Here is a 15,150-nt window from a genome sequence, read left to right on the forward strand (position 1 = left end):
CTATGTAAATAAGTAAGTATAATGTTAAATTGCAACCTATACCGAGATTGTTAAATAGGATATCAATTGATGGACGCGCATTTGGTGAACGTGGTTCCACGCGCACCCCTTATGAATAGTAACTAAAAAATACAAGAAAAAAAATAAAATCTGAATATTTTTTTGTAACATACATAGTCGACCAATATACTCGTGTATGAAGTTTCACATAGAAAACAATGTTCGATAATAGTATGGTCTCAATTGTATTTTTTCACTAAGAATATCACGGGTGTCAATACTTCACGTAGCTTCACACGTGAGTAGAATGGTCGTCCAGGTTTGATACCCCAAAATTTTAGATTTTTTATTTTTTCCTAATACTATTCACGTGAGTTCACACGGAACCATGTTCTCCTTTGAATTTTCGATCAATTGATCCCATAAAAACTTAAACAAATTGATCCTAAAATAGGATATCTATGTAAATAAGTAAGGTAAAATTGAAGGATAGACCAAGATTGTTAAAAACTCAGTGGTAAGAGCTTGCGCTCTACCGACTGAGCTAGATGGGCAATTTGATTAATTTTCCAAATTTGCACAACTGGACTGTTCTTTCCAAAGTGATGCGAACATAAACGACTGAAAAGTTGCATGAGAAATTAAGCTGAAGATGCACCTACAATTTATACGTGATTTTTTGTCAAAAAAGACCATCTGTGCGAACGAATTGCTAAAAAGGACCACCTACAGATGAATTTGACAAAAAGGATCCCCTCGGCCGTAGCGGCAGACGCGACAGCCGACACGTGGCATTTGCCGTCACCTGGCCAGGCGGCAGGCCGAGCGAAACGGGATTTGGGAAGTGGCGATGGAACGACTGGCATGGCGGGACCCGGTCGCCTGGCCGAGTGGCGGCAGGGCTGTAGCGACGGGACCAGCCGCCACGCCCCCTGGTGGCAAGTCTGTTCATGGTGCTTTCATGAAACATAGACTGACTAGTGAGCAAGAAATAGACAGATGCATAAGACGCAGAATACTCTAAATCAGCGTGCGCCTAGTAATCAGCTCGTACGAAACGACGGAAGGCAGCGCAGTGCGAGGGGATTGGGAACACGACGGAAGGCAGCGCTACTGCTGCCGGCCGGCGAGGCGGCTGGGCCCAGCCGGCACAGTAGGCGGCCGGGCCCCACTGCTGCTGCGGTTCCGTCGCGAGCGTCAGAATCCCGTTCTGCCCAGCATGCCGCCTGGCCCTGTGGCGGCAGGGCCTGCCGCCTTGCGCCTTGGCGGCAGGTGCCACGTGTCGCCTGCCGGGCCTGCCGTCATGGCCGAGGGGTCAATTTTGTCAAATTCATCTGCAGATGATTCTTTTTGGCAATTCATTTGTGCAAGTAGTCCTTTTCGACAAAAAATCATGATTCTGGTATCAGTTGGAGGCTGCTAGTTGCTGGATGATGTGCGTTCCTTTTGATTAAGTTTTGGCTGTGTGAAAAAAGTTAGTTGCTAATATCAATGAAATGAGGAATAGTTCGGTTCGAAAACGAAGAATCGTAGAACTCCAGAAAACTAAATGAACTCCAAAAAAAGTTGGGGTTATTTCAAGTATGTACAAAAATAGACATGTTGAACGGAGGATGTTCGGGTAGGCCAGAAGGCTCCGTTTGAGAGCATGTTGTTCCTCGAAATCCTTCAAATGACCTTATTTTTTTCATGACCTTGTAGGACCATTTCAACGCACCTTGCCAAGTTATATTTGGTTTTGACAATTTTTGCATTCTCTGAAGTTTTCCTGATGAAAAAAGGCCAATAAATCACTGGATGTATCGCAATATGCATACGGTGTCGGAATCATTCAAACCAACATGTATGCCTAACATGGGCATGCCCACCTACTTGCAAAATTTGGGGTCACTCCTGAGATTTCCAAGATAATATCATGTTCAACGGAAAGTGTTCGGGGTTGGCCAGAAGGGTCCATTTTGGGGCATCTCGTTTCTCGACATCCCTTAAATAGCCTAGATATTTTTCATGGCCTTGTATCACCAATTCAAGGCATCATGCCAAGTTGTTTGCGTTTTCTGTCAAGTTTTGCATTTTCTGTATTTTCTCTGTTAAAAAAGACCAATAAATGGCCAGACGTGTCATAACATGCATACTTTGTCGAAAGTCGTTCAACAAGGCATGGATGCTTTCCATAGGCATGCCTATTCGCTTGCAAAAGTTGGGGTCATTTCCAGAATGTCCACATATAGACCATGTTCAATGGAGGTTATTCGGATAGAGGCCAGAAGGGTCTGTTTGAAAGCTCGTTGTTTTTCAACATCCATCAAATTGCCAAAACAAATTCCACCAACTTTTATGAACAATTCAAGGCATCACGCCATGTTATCTGGATTTTTGACAATTTTAGCATTTTTCTTTAGTATTTTGGTGAAAAAGGGCCGTTAAATGGTCGGACATGTCGCAACTTGTAAATGGTGTCGAAAGTCGGGATGCCACATATGTCTGTGTCAGGCTGTTGCAAGAAGTTGGGTTCATTTATCCATAGCGGAAAAAACACCAGTTTAGAGGAGTGTGCTAGACTATGCCAGATATGTGCATCCATGAGCTTGTAGTTTTTCCTAACTTGAATGCCAGACATGGGTTACCTTTATGGGCACCATCTCTGTCCAGTTGGCCAGAAAAAGTATCACTTTGCTCAAAGACAAGAAGTGGCTAGAAACAATATCGAGAGGGCATTGGGAGTTCCGCAGGTCCATTTTGCACTTGTTTGTGAATCTTCTAAACAATGGGATCCAGAGACCTTGTGGGAGGTGATGATATGATGTGTGCTCATGCACAAAATGATCATGGAGAATGAGGGTGAGGATGTTGCCGCATGTCTTAAATTTGAGAACATGGGTGATCCTATTGAACTCCCAGACAAGAATTTGACCACATTTGGAGTGTTTATTCAAATCCATCAACAAATTTTGCATCGACCAACTTACGAGCAGCGGAAGAAAGATCTGGTTGAGAATCAGTGGACGGTTAAAGGGAACAATAATGTTGGAATGTAATATTTGAACTACTACTGCATGCGGTTATTTGAACGTTTGTACTCTATATATGCGGTTATTTGAATGTCTGAACTCTATGTATGTGGCTATTTGAACGTGTGGGCTTTCAAAAAAATTAAGGAGGCCGGTTCTGTGTGGGTAGCATTGAATGGCGGCCTCCCGCATCCATGTCCACGGACAGATGGACAGATACGGGAGCAAATTTGCGGGTTGCCGTTTGAAATGCCCTAATAGGAGCAATCTGTGTTTTTGTTATTGTTTAGTCCTAGAGTTGTAGATTGTTAAAATCCCCGTGCTGTGATTTTTTTGTTGCCTCAGCCCCAGATTTTTTTTTGACATTCAGTGCAGGCAGAAATCACATTGCGCCAGCATCCGCGAGGACCATGGCAATGCTTTGTTTTAATTAAACAGTCGGATTTCCCTTGTCCGTACCAGTTCTGGCCTCAGCCCGAGATGACGTGTATTTATATGTGCAGTTACCTCTTTGCTAAGTACGGAAAGGAAAAAGTCCTTCCTGTTGGTTTTACCATGAAAACTCTATGGAAACGCTTCCTTCCGTAACAGTGTGGAACTGCTACGAGTCTGAAGCCACGAACAGATCAACTGCAGCACCGGAACCTTATTAGTTAAGGTCTCAAGGTTTCCATGATAGTCCAGGCTGATCTTTAGTATTGAAGACGGCCGTTCTTCTACATTTGCACCAGTGTTCTCCGCATTTGTGTCATTGTGTGGTGGCGCCGTCAGATTCTTCTACATTTGCAGCAAACAGATCACGGGGAAGAAAATCCGAACATGCAGATGAAGGAGAGCAGCCGTGCATCCGGCATTATTAACTTAGGAAAACATGAATGACGCACACCGATGGAACACATACTTTGCCAAGCAGGATTCAGTTAATGCAGCTACTTGCGGATTAAATTCTTCTGTACTCCTTCAAAGCCTACGGTAGCAGCCACCAGTGGAAAATGATGACGCGGGTGCATAAAAGCTAATTACAGTATTGGCTTGGATGTCGTATCAAGCCTATGCATACCGGCAGAACATCATTCACCGGAGGATGGAACAACCGCCACAGAAATACGCTGGTCGCCATCCTTCAGAACCGAAATATGATAGGCTTACTTGATCCGGTCTATCTGCCTATCTTAGGCGTATTTAAGCTTGAACTAATGCAGAAATATTAAAAGATAAATATAAAATTACCATGCCAGCTGTCTGCTTTGCTAGATCTTTCATTAAGAACAGAAGCAAAGTGATCAACTATCTGCCATCCGGCTCCTCAGTGATGGTTACGCCATTATAGCTGCATGGAACATTAGCTGATTCATCTTCCTTAGTTGTCGTTAGGTTATAGTATGCCGGATGGTTAGGCTCCGGAAGAGCAACGCTCTCGCTGTTTAGCATCGTGACAACGTTTGACATGGTCGGTCGATCGTCTGCATGCTCCTGTACGCACATTAGTGCAATGTTAATGTACCTCCTAGCCTCTGCCGCATGGACCTCGTTAGCAATCGATGCTTCTAGAAGCTCAAGGCAACGTCCACCTTCCCACAGATGCCACGACTGCAGAAAGTTTATCGTTTGTCACATACACAACAGGTAATTACTTCGGTCTAAAAAGTAATATACAGAAGAGAGTTTGCAGAATACTCACGTATCCAAGGAGGTTCAGAAAATCTTCATGCTCATGGAAACCAGAATTCCTTTTTCCGCTAAGGATCTCGAGAAGTAACACACCAAAGCTGAACACGTCAGATTTGACCGAGTAAATGCCTTGAGATGCATACTCCGGAGACATATAACCACTGAAATGGGTTGGAAGCACAAAATTTAATGGTTGATGAATCAGACGATTAATGGTATTCTAATTAATTGTGTGATATGCTTACTATGTTCCCACCACCCTCCTTGTACTTCCTTGGGTATCATTGGAGCTGAAATTTTTTGCTAGCCCAAAATCAGAAATTTTAGGATTCATGTCCTGGTCCAAGAGAATGTTACTGGCCTTAAGGTCTCTGTGTATGATGCGCAACCGAGAGTGCTTGTGGAGATATAGAAGACCTTGGGCTATCCCTTCGATTATCAAACATCTTTTATTCCAATCAACAAAAGTTGTTATGCTTTCATCTGTACAGTAGAGTGTGCACTTGATAGTATGGACGAAACCAAATCTAAAATATGGTAAAACTACAATGTGCATACCAAAGATGAAGAAGTCCAAGCTCTTATTTGGCAAATATTCATACACCAAAAGTCTTTCTTCTCCCTGAATGCAGCATCCCATGAGCTTGACCAGATTATTGTGTTGTAGTTTTGCAAGAAGTTCAACTTCATTTTGGAATTCTGTGAAACCCTGTCCTGAATGTGAGGCAAGCCTTTTAACTGCAATCTCCATTCCATCTGGTAATTGCCCCTGGAAGTATGTAGAAAACTAGGGGTATTAATTTTTGTACTGAAATTACAGAAAATAGATTACATGCACTCCATGGGAAAATGAATTTTGGTATATACAGCACCGCATATACTCCCTTCATTCCTAAATATTTGTCTTTTTAGAGATTTCTACAAGTGACTACATACGGAGCAAAATGAGTGAATCTACACTCTAAAATATGTCTATATATATACCCGTATGTGATAGTCCCTTTGAAATCTCTAAAAAGACAAATATTTAGGAACGGAAGGAGTACAATACATGGCATTTTTTTGCGCGGACAATACATGGCATTGATATTCCATTTCAGTGCATTACTTATTTCCTTCTGAGTTTCAGTCCAGTGTTGAATAGGGTAAAATAAAAATGTTTATTACACTAGTAGAAAACAGGGCTTTGGTTGGGGCCTAGCCAGCCCATTAGTCCCGGTTTTGTCACGAACCGGGACCCATGGGGGCATACGTCCCGGTTCGTGCGCCCAGGGGGCCGGCCGGGCCTCCGGAGGCATTTGTCCCGGTTCGTGTGGACCCATTTGTCCCGGTTCTAGGCACGAACCGGGACCAATGGTTTCTTTTTGTTTTAAGGCTCCGTATGAGGTTACTTATGCTAATCATATTTGGTGGAGATACATTTATAATACTGGATTTTAGGCTACATATATGTCTATCAAGCAACTGTATGTGTATTTTTTCTTTCTAGGGCAATGATTATAGGATAATATAGTATAATGGAATCGTGCGACTGTGCCTTTTTCGCCATAGGTTGCTAGTACAAGATGGATGACATGATGACTTCCACTGTAGATATTTGAAATTATATATAGATAATTCTCCCACAAACAAGTTTGAAAACTACACACATCATAGCACAATTCGTTATATATTGGGCTATTAATTGTAACTATAAATAGCACTATTGGAAATATATTAGTAGAATATATTTTAGGCGTGCACACATTTTGTAACAGTAAATAGCACTATTGTAAATATATGAGAATGTGTTTCAGGCGTGCACACATAAATGTATTGGTTAGTAGCCAGCTAAATCTCCATTTTATTGAAGCTAATCGTGATTTAATACTTTTTTGGAATGAACATATATTTGAATATTTTCAAGACAACATATTACCTTGTAGACGGGGCCAAAACCACCTCGCCCAAGTAGAGTTTCTTTGGAGAAGTTGTGTGTAGCATGCAATATCACACAAAAGTCAAAGAGAGTGCACTCTGAACTCTTCTCTTCCAATCTCGGAACCAATGTGTCTACTTTCGGCCTATTCATGGCAGCTTGATGGTGTAAGTTTACCTTTCCTAAATTGATAGGACACAGTTATATACAGCGTTAATCTGGGGCTAAAACCTAAAGACTGCCTACATTTATGTGTCTTCTTTCGTTTTAGAGGAATGTTGTAGGAGCAATTTTAACATGCCGTTGATCTCACTAATTAGTAGTTTGATTAACTCTTACTCTATTACCTCACATGTAAAAAGAGAAGGTAAGAGGAACCATGTTAAAAATTGTCCATGTTGTAGTGATCGAATCGTGATAAAAACAAACCTTTTCGTCGTCTTCTCATCCATATAGCGGAACAGATAAAGCACATGAGTATTGAAAGTAATGGAGCTGCCACAGCAATAATCCACAGCGCCCTCTGGCGTGAGTTCCGTGATTTGTGTCCTAGAAAAAAATGAATTCATATATAGTCCTCATATATAAATAAAAGTTAATCCCTTTAGTGATATAGACACTGAAAAAACAGTTGTTGCTTGTGGATCATCTCACTCGAACACACTTCAGCAATTGAACATAGGTCAGGCCCATTTCACAAGGAAACTTATTTCTCCATCTCAATAGACATCTTTTTTAATTCACATAACATAGTTCTTCTACTTATTTATATTTATTCATCTATTCCAATGCTTATGTCTACTAGTGTAAAAATGCTACCATGTACATAACAAGCTAATTTTCATAACAGTGAAAAGATCTAAGTATCAATTTTCCTTGTAAGTGGAGATTACCATTATGTAGACTAAATCAACTGACATGTCTATAAGATCGTTGAGAGCAAAGGACCGCTCAATGGAACAGCAATGCTTCTAGTCCACAGTCCACACTGTTAAACGTAGCATTGTACGTGACATAGGGATAGATAGAGATAGATGTTTAAGTGCTTCGGCTGGTTAGATAACTTATCTCCTGTAAACCGAATTCCTCTTATTCTCTCTTATCCCTTCCTCTCCAAGCATGTAATCTAAACAACATGTATGCGCTTATCAGGGATGTGCGCCCCTGCCTATAAACATGCACAGCGCCCCCTCATACGAGGGTAAGACGCTTTCCGCCTATCGCACATGGTAATCAGAGCATCCCTCTTCCAATATATCTAGTTTTTCCAATCTCCATTAGTGCCTAGCATGTCTTCCTCCGGCTCCTCCCAGATCGGCCTCAACAGCCAGGTCACGGAGAAGCTCACTCGTACGAACTACGTACTGTGGTGCGTCCAGATCACGCTGCAACTAAGGGGAGCAGGCGTCTTCGGCTATGCCGATGGCAGCACACCAGAGCCAGCCCGCTTCCTTCCTGGCAAGGACAAGGACGGCAAGGACTCCACCGAGCCCAACCCTCTCCACCCAATCTGGGTCCGGGAGGATCAATAAGTGCTCGGTACCTACTCAATAATCTCTCAAAAGAGGTGTTGGTGCAGGTGACCGCGATCACCACGACGCACGCGCTCTGGACAACTCTGGCGGCCATGTTCTCCTCGCAGTCGCTTAGCCGTGTCAACAACATCCGCACGGCTTTGCTTCATGCGCGGAAGGGAACTCAGCCGGTCGCCACCTTCTTTGCCCACATGCGCGGCCTCGCTGATGAACTCGCCGCGGCCGGCAAGCCGCTGCAAGATGACGAGATCGTCTCCTACATCATCCATGCGCTAGACATGGAGTACCAGCCTCTGGTGTCGGCCCTCGATGCCCGCACCTCCCCCGTCACCCTAGATGAGTTGTTCACCATGCTAAGCAATTTTGATCAGCGCATGGCACTCTATCAGGGTTCAGGTGGTTTTAAGTCATCTGCGAACGCTGCCTCTCGTGGCCACGGCAGCCGCCGCGACGGACCTCCACACGGCAAGAACCGCTCGGGCGGCGGCGGCAACTCCTCCAACAGCAACACTCCTCGGGCCGGCCGTTCCTCCTCCACCAACTCCAATGGACGCGGCGGTGGTGGTGGCCGCGGCTCCAACCGAGCGCGCCCTGATGCGCCGCGCTGCCAGATCTATAGCAAGCTCGGGCACACCGCCCGGGACTGCTTGTACCGCTATGACGAGGACGATGATGACTCCCAGGATAAGGACAAGGTGGCTGCTGCTGTGGACGGCTCCTATGGCGTCGACACCAACTGGCACGTCGACAGTGGCGCCACCGAACACATCACCAGCGAGCTTGAGAAGGTGACCACGTGGGAAAAATACCGCGGCAAGGACCAAATCCACACTGCTAGTGGTGCAGGTATGAGGATTCGTCACGTTGGTCATACAATTATTAAAACTCCGCATCGCAAACTTCATCTTAGAAATTTTTTGCATGTCCCTAGTGCTAGTATGAATCTTCTCTCCGTTCATAGAATTGCCATTGACAATCATGTATTCCTCGAGTTTCATTCCTTTTTCTTTTTGATCAAGGATCAGGCAACGAAGAAAGTGCTTTATCGAGGTAGATGCATTCGAGGACTCTACCCGTTGATTCCGGAGCGTCGAAGATTCAATAAACATGCCTATGGTGTTGCCAAACTTTCGTCAACACGATGGCATGATCGATTAGGACATGCCTCTTTTTCTTTAGTTGAAAGATTGCTTAGGAAAAATAAGCTCCCGTTTGTTGGTGAGCGCAATGTTGAAACAGCTTGTGATTCATGTCAACGTGCTAAGAGTCATCAGTCGTCATATCCAATATCAACTAGTGTGTCTACAAAACCCTTGCAATTAATTTTTTATGATGTTTGGGGTCCTGCCCCTAGCTCCGTTGGTAGACACACATATTACGTGAGTTTTATCGATGACTACAGTAAGTACTCTTGGATTTATCTTCTTAAGAAAAGATCCGAGGTCTTTCAAGTTTTCCAAAACTTTCAAGCTCTTGTTGAGCGCAAGTTTGACAGCAAGATCATTGTCGTTCAATCAGACTAGGGGGAGAATACGAAAAGTTAAACTCTTTCTTCCAAAACCTTGGCATCTCTCATCACGTGTCCTGTCCCCACGCTCACCAACAAAACGGTTCGGCAGAACGTAAGCACAGACAAATTGTCGAGGTAGGACTAGCTCTCTTAGCCGGCGCCTCTTAAATTTTGGGACGAAGCCTTTCTCACGGCTGTTCACATTATCAACATGCTTCCTAGTCGTGTCATCAATAATGAAACTCCAACAGAAAGGCTACTTCATGTTAAACCCAACTACAAATCACTTCGTGTGTTTGGGTGTGCCTGTTGGCCTAATCTTCGCCCATACAACAATTGCAAACTCATGTTCCGGTCAAAGCAATGTGCTTTTCTTGGGTATAGTCCTCTTCATAAAGGTGTCAAGTGCCTTGACATCTCCACTGGTCGTGTCTATATTTCTCGCGATGTGATCTTTGATGAAACAAAATTTCCTTTTCCTGATCTTCATCCTAATGCCGACGCCATCCTCCGCAAAGAAATCCTTCTTTTGCCATCTCATCTATCCGGCATTGATCACGGGGGAGAAAATAATTGTGCTGATCAAATGATGACTAACCCTCTTAACCATACCCATGAGCTTTCTGATGTTGCAGGAGAAAACAGCAGTGAAAACAGAGAAGAAAATGATGCACAAATCACTTCTCAAATGCCATATTTCATGTGTCATGACGTGGGGGGCAAATCTGCCTTGGAACTCGCTGGATCCGCCTCGGGATTGCTGCAGGAGCAGCAGCGCAGGCAATCTGCGCCGAGATCGGTGCGGGCTGACGCGTCAGAGCCGACAGCTGCGCCGCACGCCCGTGCAACCGCCAGCGACTCCGCGCACGCCACACAACCGACCGCAGCTGGAGGTGGCCCCGCGCCTGCTAGAGGTGGCCCCACGGCCGCTCCGCCCCGCTCGTCGCCTCACACCTGGCAGCCCCCAAGTGGCCAATGGGGCGCACGCTTCCCCGACGAGTCGCGCTGCTACAAGCGGCGTGCTGAGCTGCGGCTGACGGGCGCTGGATCTTCTGCGGCCTCCACAGCGCCTGGATCACGAGATGCAGCCACAGAAGATCCAGGAGATGCACGAGGCGAATCTGCCTCGGCTGTCGCAGCATCCAGTGCTCCTGTTCCTGCTTCGGGATCTTCTGCGCAAACTGTTCCTGCTTCGGGATCCTCTGCGCAAACTGATCCTGCTGCACCGTCACAACGAAGAACAAGACTACAACAAGGTGTGATCCAACCTGTTGATTATAAGCATGTAACAAAATATGCCTTAGTTTGTTCCACAGGTGAGCCAGGTGAGCCAAGCACCCTTGAGGAAGTACTTCGTGATGAAAAATGGAAAAAGGCAATGAAGGAAGAATTTTTGGCACTAGAGAAAAATCACACGTGGCATCTAGTTCCTCCACAGCAAGGTAAAAATCTTATTGATTGCAAATGGGTCTTCAGAATAAAAAGGAAGTCTGATGGAACCATTGATCGATACAAGGCAAGACTTGTTGCCAAGGGTTTCAAGCAACGGTATGGAATAGACTATGAGGATACCTTTAGTCCCGTTTTCAAAGCTGCAACCATACGTCTTGTTTTGTCCATTGCTGTTTCCAGGGGCTGGAGTCTCAGACAATTGGATGTTCAGAATGCGTTTCTGCATGGCGTTCTGGAAGAGGAGGTATACATGAAACAACCTCCTGAGTTTGAGAATGAAAATACACCCTCATTTGTATGCAAACTTGACAAAGCACTTTATGGGTTAAAGCAAGCACCAAGAGCATGGTACTCACGTCTCTGCCATAAGATGCAAATACTTGGTTTTGTTCCTTCCAAGTCGGACACCTCATTGTTCATTTACAATAAATTGAACACAACCATATTTGTCCTCATTTATGTTGATGATATTATTGTTACAAGTTCATCTGATGAGGCAATAGCTGAATTGTTAAAGGATCTGAGTACAGATTTTGCTGTTAAGGATCTTGGAGATCTTCATTATTTCCTAGGGATTGAAGTGAAGAAACATGATGATGGGCTTCATCTCTCCCAGGAAAAATGTGCCACTGATTTGGTGAAAAAGGCTGGCTTGCAAGGTTGTAAACCGTCACCTACTCCTTTGTCAACTTCTGAGAAACTGTCTCTTACAGAAGGTACACCTCTAAGTAAAGAAGACAACACTAAATACAGGAGCTTGGTAGGTGCACTGCAGTACTTAACATTGACAAGACCTGATATTTCTTTTGCTGTCAACAAAGTATGTCAGTTTTTTCATGCACCCACCACTGTTCATTGGACTGCTGCTAAACGTATAGTTAGATATGTCAAAAATACTTTGAGCATTGGTCTTAACTTCAGCAAGTCACCATCTACTTTGGTCAGTGCCTTCTCAGATTCTGATTGGGCAGGCAGCCTAGATGATAGGCGCTCCACTGGTGGTTTTGCAGTGTTCTTTGGTCCTAACTTGATATCATGGAGTGCAAGAAAACAGGCAACTGTGTCTAGATCCAGTACAGAGGCAGAATACAAAGCATTGGCAAATGCAACAGCAGAAATTATATGGGTTCAATCCATTCTTAAGGAACTTGGTGTGAGAAATACTCAAGCTCCATGTTTGTGGTGTGACAATCTTGGTGCTACCTATCTATCTGCTAATCCTATGTTTCATGCCAGAACAGAACACATAGAGATAGACTTTCACTTTGTCAGAGAAAGGGTTGCTAATAAGCAACTTGACATTCGGTTTGTGCACTCTAGAGATGAAGTTGCAGATGGATTCACCAAAGCTTTGCCCACACGGAGTTTTGAAGACTCAAGCATAATCTCAACTTGATGAAGTTGTGATTAAGGGAGGGTGTTAAACGTAACATTGTACGTGACATAGGGATAGATAGAGATAGATGTTTAAGTGCTTTGGCTGGTTAGATAACTTATCTCCTGTAAACCGAATTCCTCTTATTCTCTCTTATCCCTTCCTCTCCAAGCATGTAATCTACACAACTTGTATGCGCTTATCAGGGATGTGCGCCTGCCTATAAACATGCACAGCGCCCCCTCATACGAGGGTAAGACGTTCCGCCTATCGCACACACATAAGAGAGCAATCAAAGGACATACCTTGAACTCGTTGCCCACCATTTGACATACCGGTTTCTATTGCTGGAATGGCTTCGCAAGAAACCCCTTCCATGCCTACTAGGCACTCGTCGAATAGACCTGCTGGGTACGTGCCATGGAGGTTGATGTAGGTTAACATTGTGGCCGCACAGTTAGTGCTCTGCATGTTGTTATACGCCGCAAATGGGCACGAAAATTCCTTGAAAGCAGCACAACATTCCATAGTAGGATGTTGCAGCCCTTTGCACCTGCTTGTGATGATTGTGTAGTTCTGGAACTCAAAGTCCATAGGGCAGTCTGATAAGCATGTACATGAATAAATGCAAGCATATCAGATGAACGCACTGGAAGTCTTGAACATGTTGAGAAGCACTATGTGGCCGACAACGCACAATAGAATAACCATTTATTCTCTAACTTTATATTTGAATTTGAGTGGAAATTTGAATAAGCTGCTTAACTATCTGGACGCACATACAAGTTCCTACTGATGTATGGAAATTTGAATTTTGTAGTCCCAGCTTTTTTACTACTGAAGAATAGTTTGTAATTTCCATTGGTAGTTCACCGTCGAACTCTGTTTCCTACATCCAGAAACTCCACAACCGCATCTCAATCCTAAACGCATATGAGCAAAATCAGTATCTTCAGTGTGCACACCGTCATATGCAGCTGGTTGCAGAACATCTCAATCCGAAACTTTTTTTTAGAGTAATCTTAGCAAGAAGAGAGGAAATCGTGAAACTACGTACCGTTCTTGGTCTGCAGCAAGCTCCTCCTCCCCGTCAGTCCGGTGCTGGCCTGGGAAACTCTGTCTGCTCAAGCACCAAGAGAACAGAACGAACCCATCACAATCCGCTTCAATAAGCAAAATACTAGCACTGCGCAGTAGTTGGGAGCACCGGAGCACGCACGGACCAGACAGGAAGGGCGACGCGGAGGCGGAGGCGAGTCCGGCCAGGACGGCGGCGGGGAAGAGGAAGATGAACCGACGGGCCAGCGCCATCGCTCGCAAGCTGCTGCAGCTTCTTCAGCGGAAGGGTGTGTGGCTCTTGGGGGAAGACGGCTTGGCACTCTGTTCTAGTGGACTAGTGGTGCGGTGCAGTGCGGGCGGCTATGGGGAACTCTAGTCTAGTCTCCGCTAGCACTTCAAAGGCGACAACAACCGCCATGGCAGCGCACTATGTGTGGTCGAGGTAGCTTCTTAATCCTACCATTGGCTCGCTAACTTCTCTGAGCCTGCTACGATCAATAGAAGTGGCGGGGAAGCTTTCCCCTGTCGTTCTCTTCACAAAACTAACACTGTAGGCACCCGCAAAAAAAAAAAACACTGTAGTGGTCAACATAGCCTTCCCCTATAATTATCTTCAGAAAACAAACACTGCAGTGGTCAACATAAACTCTGATGCTTTGATTGAGGCAAAATAAATAATGATAGTATGAAACAAAGCTAGTGGAGATAATAATGCACTCTGCAGCTACTTCAGCCTGATGGAAAAAAATCTGGGTACAAATTATAATTCAAACCATAACGATTCTTCCTGCAAAAACAAAATACAACTCTTCTGAAACAAATAACAACGATTGAAATATAAATGAGATTAAAATGGTGAGGAGGTCAATAATAAATTGGAACAACTTGAATATGATTCGGGAGTAGAAGTAGACGTGCACCTGTCACGCCGTATTTTCTTCGGAATTTGTACTTTTGTCCGTCAGTTCTTCGAAATTTATACTTCTGTCGGTCACTTCTTCAAAATTTATACTTCTGTCGGCCTCGTTTTAAACCTTCGCGTGTTTGGTTTGTCAAATTTGGGGTTTTGTTCCTCAATGTGCTGCAATCACTGGCGGATCCGCCATGTGTCATGGATGTACATGTACACCCAAAATTATCAAAAAACATATTGTGTGTGTATATAAATCAGTAAAAAAATAAGCTCACTATAACTTAGCTAATAACACCCTATAGCCTTTGAAGGAATGTCTCGCTAAATAAATCAGTGTACAACGTCTTGCTAACAGCACACTAATAGCATATTTTAAGAGTCACGCTATTTTGTTATAGCATGCTTTTTTTCGCACGCGCGCGCGCACACACACATGCATGCATGTAATATATCATAGAATACTAACTTACTGCCCATAGGCCCATTAGTAGCCCATTTCAGAAGTAATAGTGAGCCCAAGAGCAGCAACGAATGGGCTTCACGCACGAGAGACGCACACAGCCAGCCAACCACCAGCTAGAAGCTTTCGTCTACCCACAGACAAGGCGGCGGCGCATTGGTGTCGTGCTTTCAGGTGATGAATGATGGAATTATTTCTTCAGGTGAAGAATGATGTTGTCATATCTCGCTTTCAGGCCATGGCAGA

General features: G+C 44.3%; 1 protein-coding gene across 5 annotated transcripts; it reads right to left on the reverse strand.

The window, feature by feature from the left end:
- Nucleotides 1-3,837: 3,837 nt before the first annotated feature.
- Nucleotides 3,838-13,955, reverse strand: LOC109785975 (G-type lectin S-receptor-like serine/threonine-protein kinase SD1-1). Of its 5 annotated transcripts, XR_006671196.2 has the most exons (10): nucleotides 13,696-13,952; nucleotides 13,530-13,592; nucleotides 12,778-13,074; nucleotides 7,030-7,149; nucleotides 6,601-6,782; nucleotides 5,241-5,451; nucleotides 4,928-5,165; nucleotides 4,693-4,843; nucleotides 4,242-4,601; nucleotides 3,838-4,132 (listed from the first exon to the last, which is right to left on the reverse strand). XR_006671196.2 is itself a non-coding variant. In XM_020344562.4 (9 exons), exons 1-9 carry the CDS (start codon nucleotides 13,781-13,783, stop codon nucleotides 4,299-4,301), a joined length of 1,653 nt encoding a protein of 550 aa, XP_020200151.1. In that variant the 5' UTR covers nucleotides 13,784-13,952; the 3' UTR covers nucleotides 3,838-4,298. The 5 variants fall into 5 exon arrangements, 3 of the variants coding, with proteins under 3 accessions (XP_020200151.1, XP_073367370.1, XP_040241856.1); XR_012205721.1 differs by lacking the exon at nucleotides 12,778-13,074 and having other exon boundaries at nucleotides 13,696-13,955; XM_020344562.4 differs by having other exon boundaries at nucleotides 3,838-4,601.
- Nucleotides 13,956-15,150: the final 1,195 nt, after the last annotated feature.

This window comes from Aegilops tauschii, chromosome 3 (genome assembly GCF_002575655.3).
Source record: "Aegilops tauschii subsp. strangulata cultivar AL8/78 chromosome 3, Aet v6.0, whole genome shotgun sequence".
Classification (NCBI taxonomy): Eukaryota; Viridiplantae; Streptophyta; class Magnoliopsida; order Poales; family Poaceae; genus Aegilops; species Aegilops tauschii.

Coding starts and splice junctions, on each gene's coding strand:
- LOC109785975 (XM_020344562.4), bottom strand. CDS start 13,783: ATGGCGCTGGCCCGTCGGTTCATCTTCCTCTTCCCCGCCGCCGTCCTG. Junction 13,593..13,695: donor CGCGTCGCCCTTCCTGTCTG/GTCCGTGCGTGC, acceptor GTGCTTGAGCAG/ACAGAGTTTCCCAGGCCAGC. Junction 4,844..4,927: donor AGGAGGGTGGTGGGAACATA/GTAAGCATATCA, acceptor AACCCATTTCAG/TGGTTATATGTCTCCGGAGT.